The sequence below is a fragment of the Canis lupus genome, chromosome 25 (assembly GCF_011100685.1).
Source record: "Canis lupus familiaris isolate Mischka breed German Shepherd chromosome 25, alternate assembly UU_Cfam_GSD_1.0, whole genome shotgun sequence".
Classification (NCBI taxonomy): domain Eukaryota; kingdom Metazoa; phylum Chordata; class Mammalia; order Carnivora; family Canidae; genus Canis; species Canis lupus.
In genome coordinates this window covers 34757400-34781066 of record NC_049246.1, presented here as the reverse complement: position 1 = coordinate 34781066, position 23667 = coordinate 34757400, and the positions used below count along the sequence as shown (strand labels likewise).

Genomic DNA, 23667 nt, shown 5'->3' with positions numbered 1-23667 from the left:
AGTGCCTCAGTTTTTCTGTGAAAAGGCTTCTAATCCAGAGACAGTAGTAGTCCTTGTTGATGGGGGAAGGAGCCAGTTGGGGGAAAGAGGGGGGGATTACATTCACCGTATGGGATTTTTGTGTCTTTTAAATTGTGCACCCTGACCTTCCCCTACAAACACAGACACAAATGGATCTTCCCTTCTTCAAGATGGCACAAGGCTCTGAATATAAAATAGATGCTTTTTGGGTTGGAAACATTCTGTAGATTGACCCAACGGAAGAGAACAAAGAGTAAAGGTCTCCCAGTCCTTCCCTCTCCGCTCCCCTTTACAGAACCCAGGGGATGTGACCGGTCCCATTCTTTTTACTCTGTCATTTAACAAATGGGATCCTGCCATGTGCTGGGCCCTGTGCAACCTCAAGGTCACAACCCTGAGAAAGAAGGTGGATCCTGCCTTTAATCCGTCCCAGGGCCACTTGCCCAGAGGGAGAGGTAAGGGGCACCTAAAGAATCACATGTGATGGGAAAGGACAGGGGGCTGGGCTGCCAGTCAAGGGCTCCTGCAAGCTGTACGTGGCTTCTAGGAGAAGCCAAGTCCTGAAGGCAAAGCACGCTAACCGGGTTGATCTGAGATGAGGGCTGCAGACGGTCCAGGCAGAGGAACCTGTCTTGGCCGAGAAAGGACCTGAGCTCCAGGCAAGCAGCTCACTTTGGGTCTCCCAAAGTCAGAGTTCAGGGTCTCAGTTCCTCATAAGCTGCCTGGGGTCTTGGGCTGTGTTGGCCTCCTTACCCCCAAGAACCTCCTTGCCTTAGAAGAGAAAGGCAGGTGGTGAAGCCCGTGAAGGTAACTGCCAGATCCACAAGGGCCCTCTCTCTGGGAATTCTCTTTCAAATGGATCTTGAGTGTTTTAGGGTCATTTGGAGAGCAGCTAAGCCACTGAACAGATGTACGTTACTTGTTCTGCCTTCTCAGGGGAGCGTGGACGGCTTGGTCAGGAGGAGTAGAGAGGCTCAGAGGACTTTCTACAGGAGATGGTCCCTCGTTTGTGTTTCCTGTTTCCTCTGTGGAGGGTCTGAGTTTGACTCCACCAAGGTTTTCCGATAAAGGGTGGGCCCTCAAGTGCGTTACACAGATTAGTTTCATCACCGTGTTATTCCTCAGGAAATGGGCCAAAATGAGCACTAGAGCATATTGAAGAATAAAGAGGAGGAGAAGTGACCAAAGAGCAGCCAGGACAGAGTAGGCAAAGGTAAGGACAGTCCTTGCTGCTTTGTACAAGGTGTGGTGGATGGATGATGGGTGCTGTGGTTTATGAATGTTCTGGCATTTTAACACCTGTGGATGGCTCTCCCACCTGCTTCTTCCTTTCCTCATGCTCTGTGTTATTCCCCCAAAGTGCTAAAGAATTTCCAAAAGTATTAGCCTAGGCCATCACCATATCCCAGGGGAAGACTGTTTCATGGCTGGGAATAGCAGGAACATCCCATAGGTCAAGAATGATGAGTTCTGAATTAAGAGTCTGGAGGAGTCCTGGGCTCTGGTTCCACCTTTGATACTAGGACTGACCTCAGGAAATCACATCCCCTCTCTGAGCCTTGGCCCCATTGTCCAGAAGATGAGTGGTTGGATAATATCACCAAAGTTGCCAACATGTTGAGGTTTTACGTTGACTGTCTTGTTGACTGAAGAGGTCCTCAGGAAATAGGAAAATAGGGGAGGCCTGTGGGGTGGGGCCAGAACAGAAAGGCAAGCTCAGAGCAGCTCTGAGGGATCAGTGACATCTCAGAGCCCGCAGGGGGGTTGGGGGAGAGGGAGGGAAGGATTCAGCCCAAGGCCCAACTAGGGCTGTGCTGCTTACCTCCAACCCTGGCTCTGATGAGGCCAGAAGGACCTCTGAGGGTCCTGGAAAGAATGCTGGCCTTCTAGGAAAGTGCCTGCTCTGACTCCTTGTCTGTGGCTCATTTGCTCAGCCTGAAGTGTGCCAGGTTGAGGATGGATGGCCAGGTCCCCTGCTGTTCCGTGGACCCCCGAGCTTCCTTCCATGAGCGTGCCATGCCTTGTGGCACTGATCCCTTGGGAGCTGAACACAAGGAAGCATCAACACCTCCCACTGTCATAGAAAACTCAGCCATAGGGTATCCAGACCAGGCTTGGGAGTTATGTCTTTCTTTTGGGAACCAACCAAGCAACAGCACCGTGCGGGTTAGGTTGATCCTGCCCGTCCAGGAGAGGGCTGGAAAAGGAGCAAATTCAGTTTCTACGTGGAAGCTGAAAGTAGAGGAGCTTCAGACAGAGGTGGATGCTCTTGGTTGCAAGCCTGGTGGAAGCTGCTTCCTCCCCCAGAGTCTGAGTCTGAAGTTCAAAGAGTGTTCAGGTGGCAGAGATCTGCTTGGGTGGACAAAGTTCTATACCAGAGGGAGAGCAGCCAAAGAACCAGTCCTGCCATCACATCCCTCCCCTCTCCTTGGAGCTTTTCACTCAGAAATTGGTAAGTAAGTGCTCCCCACTGACCCTCCTCTCTGGTCTTGTCAGAGGTCTAGGACTGACCCTCCCATTCTTTCACCCTGCTGACCTCTGATCAGCTAAGAGCAAGGATTCCAGAACCAGAGCTGGGCCATTAGGGGTTTCATTACAACATAAGAGCTGAGACTGAGGGGACTCACCTTCAGGGGCCGAATTGATGGGCTGAGCTCCCTTGCAGCCCTGAAGGTCTGTGCTCCTCGGGAGTCTCCTGCAGGGTAAATTCGGGACCCTCAGGTTTTTCTGGTTTCACTACCCACTTCCCTCTGCTCTGCATCTGCTCAGCAAGATGTCTCAGAACAACAGAGTTCCCTGAGCAGCCATGGGCCAAGGGCATGGGAGAGGACCAAGGGTGGGGGCTGATGGAAGATATGAGGGTAAGAGTTTCCAGTGGCAGGAAGCACACCTCAATGGCTCAAATGTCAGTGCAAAGTGGCGAGTCAGAGGCTGGGCTAGCCAAGCTGTCAGGGCCAGGAATAGCTGTCTGGACCCCGGCTATGTCTCCCAAGTAGCTGGAATGAGTCTCTTCCCTCCTCAGGGTCTCCTTTTTCTTGACTGCCACATAAAGAGTCCAGGTTAGATCTGGGATGGCAAATGGGTGCCATCCCACTTGGCATCTCGAATTGCTTATTCCTGGCTGCTTGGGGCACCATATGAGAATTCTGGGGAGTCTGCCATTGGTGGGGGAAGTTCTGTGATTGATTAGCAATGTCTGCCTTGGATGACTAATGAGGTACATTCTACTTTATCATTTAGTTGCTGTTATTATTTTTATTATGAGTTAGTAAATATCATGAGCACTCACAACATGGCAGGCACTATTCTCAGTGGTTCAGTTTTTGTTGTTTACAATGACCCTGTGAAGTAGGTACCATTGTTGTGATCAGCACAAAGAACAGCTGGTAGGTAGGGAGATGGAATTCCCACCTGGGGAGCCTGGCCCTGAGCCTCATGCTTTTTGCCACTATGGTACCCCACCTCTTACCTATGATTCTAGAAGTTCCTACTTCTGACAACCTATAGTTCTGCCAAGGCAAAGTGGAAGGGAGCAGCAGACAGTCGGGGACAGGAGAAGCACAAACACGGAACGGTTGGGTTGGGGCTGGAGAGCGGGCCAGCAGGAGACTGGGCACCTAAAGGGATTCGGTGCCCGGCCTCATCCTGGGAGCTTTTATATGCTTCCCCCAGTTTGGCGAGCTCAGGACCAGCAGGTGGCAGCACCTGGCAGGGTGAGAGAAAAGGGCAGATTCCGGACTTGGCATGGAAGCCCTTTAGGGATCAGACAGCCCAGATGTCAAGGAAAGCAAGAAGAAAGGAGGGTGTGCAGGAGGGCTAGCCAAGGTCCAGGAGGAAGAAGGACCGGGCCTCAAACCCATAGGGAGCTCCCATGGCCAATGCTTTAGTTCCACCCGCAGCGTGAGCCTCTCAGCTTGCATTTCATGGTGCCTGCTGTGGGCTTTTTTTTCCTCCACTCTGGGAGAATGACTAACTTTAAGGACTAAAAAAAAAGTGTTTTGATTACACTGCCTTTTTACCAACTGGGAGCATTAGTCACCGTGGATTGCTGCAGATAACGGGGAAGGCAAGCAGCATCCCCCTCCTCCCCCTCCTTCTCCCTGATTAGCTCGCAGAAGCCAAGGAGGAGACGCGAGTGAGAAAGAGTGCACCCAGGAGGGAAAACAATCCCCCTGGACAACATGTGTCCTGGGCATCAGTCCAAGGGCTGCTCTGTCAAGGCTGGGCAGCCCCCTGATAGCTCGACCTGGATTAGGAGGTGCCCACTGAAAAGAGAACTGACCAGAGGAGCACTGAGCCTGTGCTCCCCAGGGTCTGAGTTGGCTCCAGGTGGCCTGTTCCTCTAGGTGGGTCTAGGGTCAACTGGAAAGGGAAGTCACAGGGAAGTCACTGCAGCTCCTGAGGAGGGAACATTGGTGGCCGAAGAGGAGGAAAGAGTCTACAGTGGCTGTGACATGGGGCTGGTGCCCAGGCTGTGGAGGGGCCAAGAAGTGCCACCTCGGCCTGGGGCTTGCAGGGCGCCACCTGGGGTTGAACAGTTCCTGCAGGTGGGGACTAGTCCCTGCTTTCCAGGCCCTACCCTCCAACCTTCTCCCTTCCTCTGCTTATCAAGGGGACAGTCTTTGGTACTTTGGGTGGCCTTTGCTCCTGCTTTGGTGCTGATGGGGCAGAAGAGCCGGGGTGCCCTCCTGGTCTGTCCTGTTGACCTGGGTGCCAGCGATGGGAGCTCAGCACCTCCCTGGGGAAGGCTCTGAGGCAGGGAGGGATGGAACTGGGCTGTATGTTGACAGGCTGACCCTGTGAATCCTGTTCTCTCTGGTCAGTCCTTCAACCCATCCCCCCACCCGTGTTGCTCCATCCTGGGAAGAAGAAATTTGTCTGAATGGCCCTCCCACTGGCTAGCCACTAGTGGATAGCCTTGTAAAGAATTCCAAGGATTAGGACAAATAACCTTGGGATTATATTAGTAAAGAAAAGGAAACAATTTTACTTCGACATCTCCCAAGATCAAAGCTACTTCATCTTAATTTTGCTGTTGCAAATTTTCTTTAAATGAGGAGCTTATAGGGGCATCACCTTAGAGCAAAAGGGATTGCAAGAGAGAGAAGTTCTGGGAAAAGTCCCCCTCACCCTCAGAGCCCTAGCTGTCACAGAGGATGTCCAGGCACTGGGGTTGCTGTGTGCTTTGTCCCATCAGCTCCAGCACATCTCTTCAGGCTTTGGTCTCCTGACTGTGGCACACTTGGCTTTCTGACGCTCCCCACACCCATTCTTTGCTCTTCACAGTTCTCCATAATAACTATCATTGTTGAGTGCTACTGGTGCTGAGTGAAGCATTTGACATGTATTCAACACTGTATTCTGTTTTTTAAAAAAATATTTTATTTACCTTGCTGAAAAAAAAAGATTTTATTTATTCATAATGTCTACACCCAACATGGGGCTCAAACTCACAACCCTGAGATCAAGAGTCACACACTCTACTGACCAAGCCAACCAGGTGACCCAAGACAACATGTTCTTCACAGTAGCTTGATGAGGCAGCTGCTCTGATGATCCTTTTTATAGATGAGGAAACCAAGGCTGAACCAATTGCCCAAAGTCATAGAGTTGGCCAAGTGACAATGACAGGTGTTTAAAACCAGGTTATCTAAATTGCCTTGGAGTAGAAAAGAAAGTAGCAAAAGAGGAGGGAGCTAGCATTTGTGGGATTCTCACTCATATGCCATCTCAATAACCCTTGCCACCTTCCCAAAGGAGGGTGATGAGGCTTGGTTGGCTTGGCCACAGGAGATCCTGGGATGGTCCAACAAGTCATTCTGGCTGCAAAGCCCATGCTCCAGCGGTGGCAGTGCCCAGAGGTCAGCTTGCAGACAGGAGGGGTACCCACTGATATCAGATGGCAGTGCAGGGAGGTGATTGTGGGTGATAGAGTGGCCTCAGGACTTTTGTCCCTTGGCTGGGAGAACCCTTTGCTCTCCACAAAAGCCGCAGGGTATCCCAGGTGAGCACAGCCCCCAGGAGCGCATGGCTTTTCTCGGGAATCCTTGCAGGTCCCACACACGATGAGAGCGGATCCAGGGAGTGGGGAGGACTGCCCTAGCCTGACCTCACTTTGGGCCTGGCTGCCCAGTGTCCGCCCCCTGCTGTTGTGGCCGAGACAGCCCCCAGACACCGGCAGGGCAGGTGGCAATTATCCTGAGGCACTGATTACACTGCAAGGCCGGCCAAAGCCCCAAATAGCCCAGCAGCTCAGCCTGGCACAGGGAGTGGGGGTGGAGAAGGGTCCTGCTGGAGAAGATGGGGCAGGACCATAGGGGTGCATGGTATGGATGTGTTTGGAAGGCCTGTGGGGGCAGGGAGGGCACCATGTCAGGCTTTCTGTCTTTTGGGCAGTCAAGGACCCTGAAAGAAAGGGAGGAGGTCTCCACTATAGCAGGCCGACTTAGAGAAGGGCGTCAGTGGTTGGGGTAGACGCCACTACTCCAGGCTTCTTGAGGGTAAATCTGCGCACTGAGGAGGTGGTGACCAGCATGGAGCAGCATGTAGGAAGGGTCTCATTGCTCCGTAGGAGGAACCAGTGGTGCCACTGGGCCAGGCCAGTGTGCCTCCAGTCCTAGCCTGTTGTACCTCTGGCCTGATCGGGAACGAATTCCCAGAGAAGGCACGCAGTGCAGGGCAGAGAGGCTAAGGGAAGGTGTGGAGGGTGCTGGGCACAAACTCTCCCTGCCCCAGAGGCCAGGCCAAGGTATGGGTGCTGCTCAGGCATTAGCCCCTCTTCACCTTGGGCATCCCTTGCCTTGGATGGCATCGTCACTTCCTGGACCCCAGGGGCCCTCCCTCCCAACCAGACACAAAGACAAGCAGCTGTGGACTTTGGAGACTGGAATCCTGTATAGCTGGGGCCCCGAGCCTTTGGTATGGGGTGCCTTGTGAAAGTAGTCAGGGCAAGGAGTGCTGGCTTCTCACCCCCTCATTTCTGACTGCTCTCCTCACCGCCTGAGGTGTTGGAGGGCTTGAGACCCGTGGAACCAGTGCCTCCACAGCATGGGCTGGTGGAGGTAGTGAGAACCCAGTTTGTCAAGCAAGTTATGGGAAGTGGGCTGGACCTGGAGGTACTTGGGAGGAGTGTGCGGCAGGTTCCGTTGGGGGCCTCTCTGGTCCACCACCCCAACCTGGATCTGGTATCCTTAGAGGGTTGCTTCTTGGAGGACCAGCATGAATGCCTAGAATGGCCGAATGGGAGGAGGCACTGGACGGGAAACACAATAATATACCCCCCAGCATGCACCCCATTTTCCTTCTTATATAAGGACAGACTCTCCTGTGTGGATCCCCTCCACTTCACTAGGAGAGTCTGCAACCATCGTGGCTTCCCCTCCAGCCAGCCAAGAATGGGGGTGAGCAGCTGGCCCCTCCCCCACGTCCAGAAGCTACGCCTGAGGGGAAACCAGGGCACAGTCGGTCCCAGGATTTGCCAACTTGGGGACAAGGCGGGGCAGAAACCTGGTTTGCCTGAGGTCTGTGATGGAGGGAGTCACGGGACTCCACGGTGTCCAGCGTCTGTGCCCCTCTCCTCCCCACCGTGGGACCTGGTGCCCCTCTGGCAGCACCTGCTCAAAAGCCACCTGTGAGCTCTCTGGACCCAGGTCAGAGAAGGAGGCTGCCAGTGGCTCCAAACCACCTCTCCCAGCAACTCTGCTAATCCAAATAAGATAGGGAAAAGGCAGTGGGAGGAAATGATAGTTTCATGGTTATTTTCAGAAAGGAAACAAAAAAAAAAAATGCAAACAGGAGCACACCCTGCATTTTGGTGCAAAATCTAGGAGTCTCAGGGAAAAGAACCGACCATGCTTCCTTCTCCTGCTCCCTTCACCAGAGGCTGGGGAGGGGCTGCCTGGGCCCCTGGGGGCCTGGGGCTGCTTTTCCTCCCTGGGAGAGGGGCTCAGGGCTCAGGGAGTAGACCGCAGAGACCCTTCCCACAAAGGCAGCCTGGGAGACTGTGAAGCCGCGAGGCTTGTAAGGCACAGTGGCTTGTGTAGGATTGGTGGGCCGGGAGGGTGTGTTCTAGGAGCGCAGCACAGAAAGAGAACGAGAGGGGGAGGGCAAGCAAGGGAGCCTGGGCTGTGGGAGAACAGAGTGGGGTGCTGCGGGCATGCACGGAGATGGGGGTCATGTGAGCAGGCCATATACAGCGGGATGGCCCAGGCCCCCATCCCCCCACCCCCACCCCCGAGTACTGCAAGACCAGCCAGGGAGAGGACAGAGCCCATCCTCCTGTCCCAGGGTGGGGGAAACTGGGCTGTGCTCCATAGCCTGTAGGTTTCCTGGATAATGTGGGGAGATCGCAGAGGGAAGCAGTGACCTGAACCTCTGGGAGATTTGTCTGGGGAAGCCTGTTGTCAGGTGTTTGGAGACTCTCCTAGGACAGCCCTCGGAGGCCGGAGGGTGAGAGGATGTGGATGGGAGAGAGGTAGGAGCCAAGGACCGCTGGCACATGAGGAAGAGGGGCATGGTGAACCAAGAATCCCACATGGTGGCAGAGGAGGCGTTCTGGGGCAAGGGCAAGAGAGAGCAGAGGGCAAGCAGACCTAAGGGACCTGGCAAGGCAGCTGGGCTGGTGTCCTGCCTGAGGCAGGCACAGTGCTATTACCACCACCTTATGGAAGTGTCAGCCCGTAAGGGGCCCAGAGAGGCTAGTTGCTGTGTCCAAGTTTCCATGACTAGCCAGAGAAGGAGCTGGGGTGGAGAGATGGGCAGGAAGCAAACTCAGGCCATCTGTTGGGTGGTCTCGTTGGTGATGGGGGAGGGGGGGAATCTATAGTGCTGAGGACATAGGAGTGCCCATGAGGCACTGTTCCAGAGAAGACAAAGTCAGGCCAAATACCAGGAAAATCCTGGTCCCAAGAGGCCTGTGGAGCCTTGGAGCCTACCCACATGGAAGGGATGGAGCCTTCCCTCCCAGCTTGCTAAACCAGACCAAGCCCTGGGACCTTGGGAGGGTTGGAGAGGAGATGGAGGTAATGACTCAACCCATCCGACACAGGCTTGACCTAGGGGTGGTTGGGTAACCCAGCAGACGCTCCAGTGTGGGGAGGGATGGAAGAAATGGGTGATGCTCAAGATAAGGGAGAAAAGGCGGGCCGGTAGGGAGGGGCCAATGGTTCCGGGCAGCCTGTTTGGGAGGAGGATGGGGGAGAAGCACACTTGGTCTTTGGGGTTGGGAAGAAGAAATGAGGTTCCAGGACCTCTGGGGTAGCCTCTCCTGAGATTAGGCCCCCTTAGGAGAGGCAGAGGCTCTTTGGGGCTAATATCCCCAAACAGAGGATTCTGAGTGATAGGAATTCACAGGGTGGAGGCCCACAGGCAGAGCTCTGAGCCCTCCACAGTTCTGCTACTCCCTCCTGTTCAGGAGCCAGCCACCCTCTGGCACCTTCCAGTCCATGGCCTGGGGCTGATCCATGTATCACAGGCCACTGCCGAGACCCCAAACCAGAGGATCTCACTAAATGTCATCTTAAATACCTTTGGCTTGGCCCAGAGAACGAGAGGCCCCAGGAAGTCAATGGGATGGAAAGAGGCCAGCAGCAAGTAGGATCAGGTTCGGGCCTACGAGGACAAAAACAGAGGCTTTTTCCTTTTCCTGCCCCTGCCGGGCCCTGGCTCAGTCCTCCAGCTCTAAGGTGGAGGGGTGGGTCCTGTATGCACAGGGTGATGGTCCTGGCACCTCTGCACATCCAAGCTTGAAGTACCATATGGATCCACCACTAGCACCACTCACTTTTCTGATGGGGACTTGAAGACACAGAGGGGGGGCTATGGCTTTGCAAACATCATGCAGCTTTGTTCTCATATCAAAGTCAAGATCAGGAGCCAGGTGTCCTAACTCTCTGGGTGCGGTACAGGAGTGACATAAAGGAGTCCCAGAGGTATACAGCGGTTTGATGATATATATCCTCATTGGATTTGGATTTCAGTACACTTAGACCCAGGAGATAGTTTATAACAATGAAACAAGGACCATTCCCGGATTTGCCACCTCTGAACCATCTGAACTCTGTGTGGTTTTCTCATCTGACCTAGTAGGAAGAGTCACTGAGTTCAGACGCGGCTCCTAGCTCTGCCTAGAACGTCAGCCTGGAATATTCACTGTAGAAAGAGAAAAGTGTTTCCCAACAGTCTTCTTCAGGCTTCTGGGACGGGATAGCAGTCCTTCATAATTTTACATTGCAGTCGACCTCTCAGCAGCCATGTGGAGTAGGGGTTAATAACCCCCTACAGATGGAAGATGGGAGAACAGATGCTTGACCAAGTTATGAGGTTGACTTGGTCTATCTCTTATCTTTTGATCTGATATGGTTCAACGCAGAGAGAAGAACAATACTAAGGCCAAAGCTATAGTTTGGGTCTTTTGGTTGAGAGGCCTGAGCTCTTTAACCGGTAGCAACAGAGAAGTAGGTGAGTAGGCCGAGGGGAGGAAGGCAGAGGTTTGTCTATGCTTGGAATTGTGGAAGCAGAACTCTTAAGTGCCCAAAGAGAAGAGAATGGAGGACAGTGTTCCCTTCCAGCTCACTATTTCAGGCTGTGGAATGAGGAGTGGGCTGGGAAGTCAGCCAGAGGGATGCTCTGTGTGGACCAAGGAGAACCAGAAGATGGATCCCCCAACATAACCCTTCCCCCAGCTCTGAAAAAGTCTGGCCTGTAGCAAGAAGAAGCAACCAGAATGTAACACAGAGAAGTGTCATCTGGGTTGGACAACCTCCACCAAGCCAGCTGGGCATGCTCCAGGGATGCCAAGCTGGTATGTTGTTTCCTGGGGCCTGTGGGCCACTGAGACTTTCTTTTTCCTCCTTGAGGAAAGGGACAAGAGAGTGAGCAGCCCCCCAGGGTGCCAGGTGAACATTCTGGGGTAGATCCATTCTACCTGGAGTCTAATAGGATAATTTACAAAGAGACACTTAGCTCAACACTTGTCAGGTAGTGAGTTCTCAGTGCCTTGGTTTCATTATTATGAGAGACGTGGAAGAGGACCTTCTGAGATCCTCCAAGAAGTTCCCTTTCTTGCCTCCCCCACCTCCCACCAGACTCTGATTTAGGTAGGTGTCTTTCTATCAGGGACCACCATTACATGACACCAGGCCCAGTGTATTGAAATAATCTGTTTAGGTGTCTGCCTCTTCTCCAACAGAATGAAATACCCTTGAGGGCAGGGAGAGTGTCCTGTCATGTTCATCTTCGTGCTGCCTGCCACTCCCCCCAACCCCACAGACAGACACTATACCTGGCTTCATACATTTTCGTAAAATTAACGGATGAACAAATGAAATGTGAAGGAGTTCTGGATGATGCCAAGCTGCCAAGGAAAGACAGACTGAGAGGGGCATTTGGAAAGACATGACATGGAAGACCAAAGAAAGGGCAGAGGGAAGCAATTTCTCTTGTCCAGATGAAATAAATGGTTTAGACAAGCCTATAGAGATAATGCCAGAGCACCAAGATTTGTGACAATCCTGGGACACAGAGCTCATGGCTCATGGTATACTGGGTCAAGTGGTTTTAGGAATGTCCCATCTTGCACATTAAGGGCTCAGGGTAGGGGTGAGAATATGACCATATTGGAGGAACTTGGCCATTCGTCAGCTCTTTGCCAAGGCAGGAAACATGGCCCATCCAGCTAAGATGAAGGAGGAAGCTGGCTTTGTAAGAACGATTTCTGTGAGAGGAGGCCAAGGGAGATTCCCATTTTGAGACTGGGCAGCAGGAAGAGTCATCCATCTTATTAGACACTTGGTACCCAGGCAAATGTCAGCAGGAAAAGAAAGGATTCTCAGGCTGTGGTTCTCGAAGGAGGCAGTTCTTTCTCTCCTTGGGCAAGCAAACTGGGGTTTAGGAATCAGCAGGGGCCTCTGAAAGGACATGAAATAAAGTTTAAGAAGACTGCAGTTGGGGGGATTAAAAAGCCAAGTGGAGGAAGGGTGATCATTGAGGGCAGAGAGGAGGAGGCCTGGCAGCCCAGCATAGGTCCTACCCTCTCCCCTTCTTCCTGCGGTTGACCCCCTTCCTCACTTCTCAGCAGCCACTCTGGCTTCATTGGCTCCTTAAATAGTTCAAGAACACCACCACCAGGGCCTTAGACTTGCTACCCCTTCTTGCCCAGATGTCCACAGGACTGCCTCCAGCACTTCTTGCATCTGTACAAAGGCCCCTCCCCACTGAGGCCGGCTCTAGCTGCCCCCTATCTAATTGTTATTCCTACTCCAAGATTTTTCATTCCAATTGCTCTGCTGTATTTTTCTCTGACACAAATCACAATCCAACATATATGTTTTTTACCTGCTTCTGGCCTGAAGAAGGGAAGCTTTGTGAATGGAAGGATGCTTTGTTCACTGCTATATCCCCTAACAAATAGTACTGAATAAATGAAGCAATCAACATTTTCTATGGGGCCCTCCACTGAGCATCTGGATCTGAAGTCCTGGCTCTTCCCTTATTGGATGTGATCTTGGAAAAGTCATGGAACCTCTGGAGGCATTTATTTATTTATTTATTTATTTATTTATTTATTTATTTATTTCCTGAAAAAGAGGGTATTGGACTCTTAATGTCCCTTATGACTCCACAAATGTGGGGGAACCCACTCAAGGGGGTGGGATGAGATAAGGGCCCTGCTCTACATGATTCTCTCCTACAACATCACTGCCACGAAAGCCCTGGGTGGTGCTTCTGCTCCCGAACTAGGGTTGGGCCGGGGGCAGTCCCTCAGCCCTGAGGCTGGAAGCTGAGAACTGGCCAGAAGGCTGAGGTCAAGGATGGATGACTAAGAACAAGCCTCAGATCCAGAGAGAAGGACAGACGGGGAGGAACTGGGGCTGCTGCGTTTTATTTAAATCCCTGATAAGGATCAGGAAGCAGGCAACAGCCCAATGACACATTAATTAACTTTGCAGATGATACTGCATCAGGAAGGTGTTCCATCCACCCATCTAAGTGAGAGAGACAAGAGGACCTGGGATGGGGTCAAGAGCCAGCCAGGAAATGACAACAATGACCAGCAGCTGCAGCTGGGAATGGACAGGACTTGTGTCCTCTGGGTGGACTGGAGGGAGGAGGTGGGGTTGAAAGGATCCATTTTCAGAATACAGATGTCCCATAGAGGGCTGGAGCTGGGAGCGAGTGCTGAGGACCGGAGACTGCCTTGGCTCTATTTGAATGGGTGTGCGGATCCCTGGTGGAGACAGAGCCTTCTTACTTGCATCTGTTTCTGAAGGATGGGGAAAGGGGACAGGACACAGGACAAGGGAAATAAGCAATATGTATGGAGCACCCATCATGAGCCAGGCACCATATACACTGCGTCATTTGAACCCTACAATGCCATGTTAAGACCAGAGGGAACCCAGGTGTGGAGAGGCTAAGAAACCTGCCAGTGGTCACACCATAAGTGGCAGAGTGGAGATTCAGATGGAGATGGAGATGGTGATTCCAAAGCTGGCTCAGAGCCCCATGGGAAAAGCCAAGTTGCTGCTGGATTATCAAACAGCCCCCCAATTTTCAGGACAGAAGCTTGAGGGAGGAATAAGTGCTCCAAAGGAGACTTTCTTTAGTGCCCTGGAGTCACACAGGCACTAGAAGTTTTCTGCCTTTCTGCTCAGATAGCTTGACCTTCTTAAGTGGGGAGGTTCTAGAAGGGGACAAAGTGGAATGGAAGACCATCAGGCACCCAGACAACCCAGAGGAGCAAAACACAAAGAGTAGAAAGTGCTAGAGCTCTTGTAGCCCATGCTTGAGAAGAAGCCAAGGTTCCTGGGGGTCCAGTTCTGTTCTGGTCACTAATCTCTAGCCCTTTGATGGAGACAGGGACCTGATGCATGGGGGAGGGGTGTGTGTGTGGGAAGCCACCCCCTGGAAAGAGCCACCGCAGAGAATACAGATCCTCAGACAAAGGTGACTGCCCTTCTGGAAGGTTGGGGTGTCCCCAGCCTTAGTGGTGTCAGCCATCTCTTTCCCCCCAGGAAGCCAAGAGGTGGAAGCATTCCTAAGACCATAACTAGGAACTCGGTGGGGAACTCAAACAGGAATTCAAGTCAGCTATTAGCTGGGAGAAAAGAGCAGTCTGTTTCTGGGTGGGTTATGATACCACTGAGAAGGCCCGAGGTGAAGGGCTGCAGACCCTGGGCAGACCTCACCAGGAAAGCCAGCCTGAAGGACTTGTGATCATGCTCCTTGCAAAATGATCAGGGCCCAGAGAACAATGGTGGGTAGTGATTGGATGGGACCGGTGGTGGAGTTGCAGAGGCCCCAGGAACAGACGGAAGAGGAGATTATAGGCTAAGGGTGGGTTGCCTGAGGTCCAGGAGAGGCATTCTGAGGACCAGAGAGTGACTTCTTTGTCCCTTGTCCAGGGACCTTGAGAGGAGGGTATCAATAAACCAGGGAGGCCCCATGTCTTCGTCCTAAGAGAATGCGTTAGGGCCTTCCTGGAGATGAGGTCAAGAAGCGGCCTAGGCAACACTAAAGAAATCAGATGGTGGTCAAACTCCCACCCAACCTAGACATTAGAGCCTTTCTGTTGAGTAGCCAGCACCATCTAGAATCTTGGATTCTCTCATTCTTCTCGTTTGCAGCTCTGGGCCATGTTTGTGTCAGCTCCTTAGTAAGATTGCTCAGAAACCTTTCTTCTAGCCATCTGCGCATTTTGTCGGGAGGGAGGAAATACTGTTTTCACACCCAGGTCAGCCGGCCAGAGGAGCACTGTGCCCCTGGTGGCCAGCAGAGGCAGAGGTAGGGACTGTCCCAGTTCCCCATGCCCGAGGAAGCAGCCGTAATGAGGATGGGGGATGAGGATCCTAGGCAAGTGAGTCAGGGTCTGGTCCCTTCCTGCCTGGGCATGGAGATAGGTCAGTGACTTTAGGGCAAGTTGGGAAAGCCTCATCACACTGCCCCCAACCCTGGCCCACCTCTGTTCTTGCAGAGACTGTGAAAATGATCAGCTGTTGAAAATATGAGAGATGGGGTAGAAAGGAACCTTCAGGCAGAAAGAGTGGTGAAGTTTCAAGAGTTGGGATGCTGGGAGAAGCTGACAAGGCCAGACATGTCCCTGGCCACTGTGGATGACTGATGGGGGCATGACTGCTCCCAGCATTGTCTCAGGGACTAGTGTGTCCGAAGGGCTCCAAGAGTCACTTGATCTCTCCTCTTCCTCTGGGGGCCTCATTCCTCTCCATGCAGAGAGTGGTTTTCCAAAAAGAACCACTTGGGATAGAATTAGGATCACGACCTATATTGAAAACCCCATTGTACCTTTTAGAAAGTCATTTCCCCTAGTCATTAAGATTTTGTTGGTATGACTTCTAGTCTTTGGGACACTCACGGAGACCTTCTACTTTCCCTAGGCTTATTTATCCATGGCACCAGGGGAGCTGATCAAGGGCAAGAAAAGGCAGTTCACACCCCCTCACCCATGGCAGGCATATTCTGGATTAGTAAAAGGAGATCAGTAGTGACTGGCCATAAGCCATTACCTTGCTACCATTAATATCATCCACCTTAGTATTCCTTTTTATATCCTTGAGAAGAATACATAGACACACACACATCACTACTGCCACCACCATTTAAAAACATATGCCACTCCTTGCCTCTGCTTCTCATGAAGTATCTCCTCATTTGTATCCAGCCCTAGTTCACAGAGTACAATTTTGCAAAGACTCATCACCTTCCGCAAGCCACTCCCAAGGTGTGTGTGTGTGTGTGTGTGTGAGAGAGAGAGAGAGAGAGAGAGAGAGAGAAATCCTTTCAGTTACCCCTAAACACCTTAGAAGTTGCTTTGTATGTAGCTGTGCCTCTACTTCTTCCATACTTCTATGCCTGATTTTGCTCCCAGCAAAGCTTCCATTTATTCCTTCTCATGATAGCTCCACCAACCCTTTCCTCTACCCATCTCCCTACTTCATCCCTAAGTTTGAGGATTGAGTTTCCTCTCCCCATATTTACAAAACCCAGGCAGGTTGGGTTGCTGGTGTGATGCTATCTGGGACAGCCTTATCTAGCTACAAAGCATGAATCAGAGATTACACCACACAAGGGCTGGTGCCAGCCAGGCGGGCTGCCATATTGTCACCCAGTGGTTGAACCAGGTTGAGTTGAGTAATATGCACCAATGGGAAGTGAGTTTATTAATCATGAAGCATAGTACACTGTTGACGAAAGTGTAACTCTGAAGGCCTGATCTGATTGGGGAAGGTGCAGGTGGGGCTGGATGCTAACTATGAAGACACCCAGTGACGCTATCCTTCTCTGATAATATGCACTTGAAAAACACATAGAAATCTGGAAGCAAATACCTAGTTTAGCAAAGAGGTGGATTATATACTCAATCATTAGGACTTTTCAGTCATCTTGGATTCGCTTTGTTAAAAAAGGACACTTCCTTGTGGCTATAGTTGCAGTCTGGAATTTCGAAAGTTTCGTGAGGTGAGAGAAGGGAATTCAAGATGGCAGCCACTGACCTAGAATTGTGTGGGTGAGAAAATGTAAGATTCCATACCGCATTCTCTTTATTGGTCTTGAACTTCAAAAACATTCTTTTCTAAGGCCACAACCCACCACCTCCACCCAGGTCTGCCCTCAACTTTTTGGTAACTATAGCCAGCCAGAAATACCACCCACATTTTCTGGGTGATGGGCCTGATTGGGGCAGCAAGAGTAGTTTCTGAGCAGGGACGCTATACTACGTTTCTGTCACTGGATCGTTGCTTCAGGTGTCAAGACACTGTCCCCTGAGTTGCAGTATGGTGCTATATTTACACAGTGCAGTATCAGACATGGAGCTCCTGCCCCTAAGCTTCACTGAGGCAGATGGTAAGCAAAATACATGACAGAGAAGCCCAACTGAGTGTTTTAAAGGGCAATCAGGAAGAAAGGGAGAGAAAGGATAGATCTGCCCAAAGACCATTCTAGAACAAGCCTCACGAGGATAAAGGATTGTAAAGACTCACGGGAAATAAGGTGAGGGGAGCAGGGTGGAGATGGGGGACACACGAAGAAAGTGGTGGATACATATCTCTTTAAGAGAACCGGGAGAAAGCTCTAGGGTTGGCATAGGAACTCAGTTAAGAAAGGGTAAGATTCTGGGGAAGAAAGCTCATAGAGTAGGGGAAGCATCACATCTATGGGAGATAGAAGTCATAAAATGTGAGCAGTTAATGCTATATAAAATATTCCTTGTAAGTTCTCCAAATCCCAAATGTTCTTACTCCTCTCAGAAGCATGGGGTCCCTGGGGAGTTCATAAGAGCTGTGGTTTCAGCCAAGACCCTCTTTCCCAGGCAGCTACAAATAGTGAGGCCTGGACAGTCCCATCCAAGTAGGACTGAAGTTGCAGAATTTTAAAATCTGATTTTTTCCCAATTATCTGACCACAATAGAGCCTCCAATCTTTCTGGTTATCTTGCCAACCTTGAAGAACCCTCTCTCAAGTCTCCACCTGTTTTTCAGGCTTCAAAAGCTTTAGCAAGAGCACTACTCAGTGTTGCTGTACAGACTTTACAGGGTCCTGCTCTGGAGTGCCCTGTTACCTCCAGAGGCATAGTTTATCAACTAGAAGACCCCCCACTTCTCTACCCTCAAAACCCATTAGAAACCAGGGAGAAGGGTTCTAGAAAGTTCCGGTCAGTAGTCCTGATTCCCATGAGTTTATTTCATCTGTTAGCCTCATCTCTCTGGCAGTTTGAGAGTCTCAGCAGTATGGAGGAAGAATTCTATTCTGTTAGAACCACAGTAAACACTCGACACTGGATTTGAAACACCAGAACCCGCGCAAAATTCTGACCAACTTCTAATAAGGCCAAATTCCATGTTTCACCTTGAGTTTTCAGAGCAAGAACAGCAAAACCTGGCATAAGAACCTATCAAACCAACAAGCAGCCAAAAACAAAACAAGACAAAAAAACAGGCCAAACCAAAACTTTATACTATGAAAACAAGAAATAAAATAAGGAGATTTATAGGCCGGCTGATTGTCAGCAAACACAATATATTTACTGTATTAGCATTTGCTCACAGTGCAAATGGTACAACATTACACCATTTCAATATTTCGGTTTTTAAAAATGCTGTTTTCATTAACTATATTATATTGGCATAACAATGTGACAAAGGAGCAAATGAAATGTTGGTGAAGAATTTCACCTTTTCACAATATCAAGCATATTTTTTTAACCTTAGTATAAGGTACTATAAATCCAAGAAATAAAAACATCCACAAAATATATTACATCTGGTTTGTCTTTTTCTAAGTACTCAACTTTATACAAAAGTCTTTCAAAAAATATCATTCCCCATAGGTTTTCCTGTTTAAAACCTGATTTTTTTCTCTCAGTTCACATAAGTTAGAGTGCATTTTCTTTTGTTGTTTTTTTTTTAAACATGCAGACATATAAAAAATCTGGATAGCACAACCTTTTGGCAACAAAGTTATTTTTCTCTTAGTTTAAGCTTAAATGTCTGAGAACAGTTTTATTAAAACAAAGGAAAACTCAGATTATCATGCAGTGACATGCATAAACCAGAAGGAGCAAGGAAAAAATATTAAAGGATATTTGATTCCTCCTTCCAGCTTTGAAGTGACCAAAATTTTTGTTTTTAATAATCATCACATTATAAAAAGTATTCAGCAAAATACTGTCTCTGCAAAGAAAGATTTTACCCTTCAGCTGAAAAAATATGGGCCCTCCTGGCAAACTTCACCCTCTTCTCTCTCCTACAAAAAGTCCAAGTACCTGGAAATTCACAATCCCCCTGCTCTTTGATTTTTTTCCCTTTCACTAGACTCCTTTTAGTATTATTTATCCACCACCAAAGGAAACAAAAAACAAAAAACAAACCCCCCCCCAAAAAAAAAACAAAAAACAAAACAAAACAAAAACCCCCGATGCTTTTTTTCTTAAAAAAAAAAAAAAAAAAAGTGGGAAACGCATAAAGTGACTTTAAAAACAGACATTCTGTAAACTCCAGACCTTTGTTCCTTCTCTCTGGGCAGCTTAGTGACCACAGGAGAAATAACGCTAATAGGGAACAGTACATTCAGTCAAGACTGTGCTGGAAGCTGTGTCAGAGCAACCTTCCCTACTACTCCACTTCAAAAGAGTCACCCCTGTGTGGGGGAAGCGCTAGGGAGGAGGGGGTGCCTGAGAAGAGGTGAGGTAGGGCAGGGAGAAGGTGAGACTGGGCTACGGGGGGGAAAAGATATGCCTCATTCAGAAACATGGATTAATGCAAAAATACCCATATCTTTAAGGAAAATTTGGACAGAGATGTGTGTATATGCAGGTATACCTACATACATACATATGTGTATATATACATACACATACCTATGTAGATATAATCTCATCAGTTAAATTTTTCATAAAAAATAAATCATTTAAAGCTTATATACCTACAAATTCTCTTTATCCCGGTGCACTGCACTGGATAGCCAAGTACCTTAGAAATTTTATTTTACTAGGAGTACATATTGTGTGTGTGTTATATATACATATGCATGTATGCGTGTATATACACATACATGCATACACACACACACACACACACACACACCACATAGATTTTAATTCTACCTGTTGTGTTGGCCATGACAAAGGATGAAAAATGAGCCTGTTTTCCCATCAATGGCGGGGAAGGAGAAATGGGTACGTGCGAGCAAAAACAGAAAGATGGTGAAATGAGGTGGCTGGTTGAGGCCTGCCTTTCTGGAAGAAGATTTTGAAAGAGATGGGAAAAGGCTTAGAGCGAAGGGAGAGGAGGGGGGAGAAAGGGCCGAGGGTGAACTCAGGAACAGAGATTTTGAAAAGTGGGGCTGAGGAAATAGATCTGTTACAAGGCAGGTTTAGTGATGGCTGCTCCGTCTCCCCGCAGATCAAACTGCCCTGAGGCCTAAGAGGGAAGCGCTCGGAAAAGGAGGGGTGCTGAGGGGCCGAACCCTACACGGCGGTAGCAGCCCCGCGGCGGCGGCATCCGAGGCATTTCTGTAAGAAACATTATTTCCGAGCAGATGGAAGACCGTCTCATCCGGCCACGTGCAGGCCCCCAACCTGGGACATTCCCCCAGCGGCCTGGGGACCCGATGTGGGGAAGAGTTTGGGGTGGACACAGCCCAGTTCAGCTCAAGAGTCTCACACACCCACACACACGCGTGCGCGCGCGCGCACACACACCCACACACACCCACACACATAACACTCACGCGAGCACGCACACTCGCGCGCATCCCCGCACGCAGGCGCGCGTGCGTGCGGCGGGCAGCAAGCTCTGCGCTTTGGTGCGCTCCTTACCCCCTCCCCCTCTCGGGTCTTCGAGGGGGAACCGAGGGAGACGTGGGGGGAGCCGTGAGGTGCTTGGGTCGGGCGAGGCTTGGGCGGGCCCCGCCTTCAGTCCCCCGCAGGTCCTTGGCGCGGCCCAGCGGCCCCTGGATCAAGACGATCCGAACTGAACAAAGCGGGCTAGACGCCACCTTTCCGCCCCCACGCCTTGGTTAAGGGGGGGCAGCGAAGGGAGGGCGCCTCCTGCCCTGGCCCCCGACCGTTGGCCGGTGTGAAAGGGTGGAAACGGGGGACATCGAAGGGGAACAAGGGACCTTACGTCCATGGAGAGGCCAGGGCGCGGCCCCTGCGCCTCCGTAGCTAGCTTTCCCGCTGCTTTCAGGCCAGCAGCTGGGAGACACTGGAGGGGAAAAGTGGGGATCTGGGGGCCCGAGCCTCAGGCGCAGGTGGTGACCACAGGGGCCAGGGATACGGGGGGCGCCGAGGACGCAGAGGGCGCACCCCCCTTCTCCGCCTTCTTCTCCTTTTGCTTGAGGTGGATCTTGGCGTGGCGCTTGCGCTCGTCGCTGCGCGCAAACTTGCGCCCGCAGAACTCGCAGGCAAAGGGCTTCTCGCCCGTATGCGTGCGGATGTGAGTGGTAAGGTGGTCGCTGCGACTGAAGCTCCGCATGCAGATCCGGCACTGGAAGGGCTTGTGGCCCGTGTGGATGCGCAGGTGCCGGGTCAGCTCGTCCGAGCGACTGAAACGGCGGTCGCAGCCCTCCGCCGGGCACGCGTGGGGCCGCTCGTGGAGCGGGGTCTTGCTGGGCCGGTTGGGATACTTGCGGGGCCGGATGGGCTTGAGCGTGAGCGGCGGCTGGGGCAGGCTGCCAAAGCCCGGGTGGATCTGCTTGTCTTTGAACGCCTTGATGGTCTCCAGAGGGGTAATAGGGGGCGGATTGACCCGGATGGGGTCCATGCCCTGGAAGGGCTTGTGCTCCGGAATGGAGCCCATGTCGTTGGGGTGGTGATATAGGTTGTAGTCAGGAATCATGGGGAAGAGATTGCTGTCCAAGGCCGGCTTGGCCGATTGGTAATCCTGGGGGGAATAGGCGAGCCCGGGGTTGCCCTGGGGGTCGTGGAAAGACACAGGCTCCGAGTAGAGATCACTGCAGTTAGAATAGGGGGGCAGCGCCGGGTACATGGCCTCCACGTCGCCCTGCGGCGGCTGCACCATGCTGGCGGTGGAGGTCTGCGTGCTGAGTGCCCCTGAGGCCGGGGGCACCCCCAAGATGCCGGCGCTCATGAGGCTAATGATGTTGTCCTGACACCAGTTGGAAGGGGAGTCGAAGGCGAACTTTCCCAAGTAGGTCACGGTCTTGTTGCCGGGGGCTGGCTGGAAGGAGCCCGAATAAGAGAGTTCCGGGTTGGGCTTCTCGTTGGTCAGACCGATGTCCATCACATTCTCTGCGGAGAGCGGGGAAGAGAGGGGAGGGGTGAGTGAAGCCGAGCCGGCTCCCGGGCCGGGGCGCCCAGGTCCTTGCCCAGGTGCGGAGGGTGCGGCCGGGTGGAGTGAGCAGCGCACGGGGTAGGAGGAAAGCTGCGCCCCGGCGCAAAGCGGGCGGTGCCGCGCTCCCGGGCGCAACCTGGATACAGCAAAATACTACGGATCGGGGTGTGGAGTGGCTGCTGCACACACACCGCACACGCCGCGCACACACTCACGTATCACACGCACACACACGCGCGCGCGCGAGAAGCATTGTTGTTGTTTCCGAGGTGGGGCGGGCAGGTAGCAGCAGCTACAGGTAGTTTCAGACCCGGAGCGCGCCGGGCTCTCGCTCTCCAGCGCACACAACTCGGCCTCTTCCCCTAGCCCTGTCCGCGCCGGGACGCCGCGCCTTTCCTGCCCCGACGAAGCCCCCCGTGCGCACCGCGCCCGGGTCGCTGACCCGGAGCGCTCCGACGCTTTGTCCTCTGCGCGTAGAGGGGTTCTGACCGCCAAGGGAGCTCTCCCGCCGCCTTCCCGGGCCCCAGCCTTCTCCAGGCCTGGAGGAGCTTTCGGCTCTTGCTGGAGGGGGAAAGCCCAGCCTCAGCTAGCGAGGGTGGAGGGCGGCGGAAAACCGGCCCGTGTCTCCATGGCGGGAGTGGCTCCTCTCCTCCAGCTCCACGGCTGGGGGATCGCCCCCCGAGGCGGCCCCCGCGCCGGTGGACCCCCTCCCTCTCCCCGCCGTCCCCACACCCCCACGGCTTTGCTGAACGCCCCGGAAAGGCAGCGTCGCAGTACCTCTCCCACCGCGGGGACTCCACGCCGCACATGGCTCCATCCCGGGTGGGAGGCTGAGGGAGTAAGGGGGGGAGAGCGCGGGTGAAAGGGACGCTGGGCTCCTCCCGGGAAAGGGGGCGACAGCACCACGCCTTGCGCGCAGCCTGGCGATCGCGCCCCCTAAGTGGAGAACCCCGGAGCCGCTCGCTCGTACCTACCTCCCTCTGGTCGGCGGCTGCCCCCACCCGGGAGAACCGAAGCCTCTACCGTGGCGTCGCCAACCGAGCCTTCCCGATCGGGGAGGGCGGGAGGAGTGGGTGGGAAAAGCAACTCGCCCCCCGGAAAATTTCCAGCGCGCCCCCCATCTCTCCATCCATCCATCCATCTCTCCATCCATCCATCTCTCCATCCAGCCAGCCAGCCAGCCAGCCATCTATCCATCCATCGCTAGCTCGTTCCCTCCTCCTCTTCCTCTCTCCCTTTCCTTCCTCGCAGCCTCGCCGCCTCCCCGCCGCCCTTACCTGTAGCCATCTGATTGTAATGGGCTACCGAGTCGCTGCTGCCGGAGAAGAGGTTGAGCGCGCTGGGGATCTCCTCGGGGTACAGATTGTCAGGCAGTTGGTTTAGCAAACTGCTCATGGTCACCGGCAGCTTCTCGGCGAGTTTGCCGGTCATAGCACTCCCGAGCTGCCGCCGCCGCCACCGCCGCCACCGCCGCCGCTCGCTCCTAACGCAGCTTCCAGGCAAGCGGCATCCGAGAGGCGATCCGTGGTGCAGGGGAAAAGCATGCGAGAGGGAAAGTTCGGGGGGAGGGGGAGGGAAGAGGGGAAGGGGTGGGCCAGGGGAGGGGATCTTCTCTTTTTTGGGGTGGGTGGGAGAGAGGGCAAAGGGGGGGTAATCCTCTTGGGTGCCTCAGCTGGTGCCGTAAGAGGCTGGGGGGGGGGGCGTGTGCGGGGGGGTGGTGGGGGGCCTGGGCTGGGGGAACCTCGGTCCGAGGGGGTTGGACGCGGCCTCAGTATTGATCTCACAAACAGATGCGCGCCGGCGGCCCCCCCCGCCCCCCGATCCGCCACCGCCACCG

General features: G+C 52.6%; 1 protein-coding gene and 1 long non-coding RNA gene across 3 annotated transcripts; one reads left to right on the top strand and one right to left on the bottom strand.

Moving 5' to 3' along the window:
- The first annotated feature begins 33 nt into the window (after window positions 1–33).
- Window positions 34–20076, top strand: LOC119865948. The gene is made up of 3 exons (XR_005378686.1): window positions 34–476; window positions 1147–1234; window positions 19938–20076. It is a non-coding gene; the product is annotated as an uncharacterized LOC119865948 (long non-coding RNA).
- Window positions 17969–23413, bottom strand: EGR3 (early growth response 3). Of its 2 annotated transcripts, none has more exons than XM_038573824.1 (2): window positions 23108–23413; window positions 17969–21787 (listed from the first exon to the last, which is right to left on the bottom strand). In XM_038573824.1, the coding sequence occupies exons 1-2, from the start codon at window positions 23259–23261 to the stop codon at window positions 20778–20780; spliced, it is 1164 nt and encodes a 387-aa protein (XP_038429752.1). In that variant the 5' UTR covers window positions 23262–23413; the 3' UTR covers window positions 17969–20777. The 2 variants fall into 2 exon arrangements, with proteins under 2 accessions (XP_038429752.1, XP_038429753.1); XM_038573825.1 differs by lacking the exon at window positions 23108–23413 and adding an exon at window positions 22608–22771.
- Between the last annotated feature and the right edge of the window lie 254 nt (window positions 23414–23667).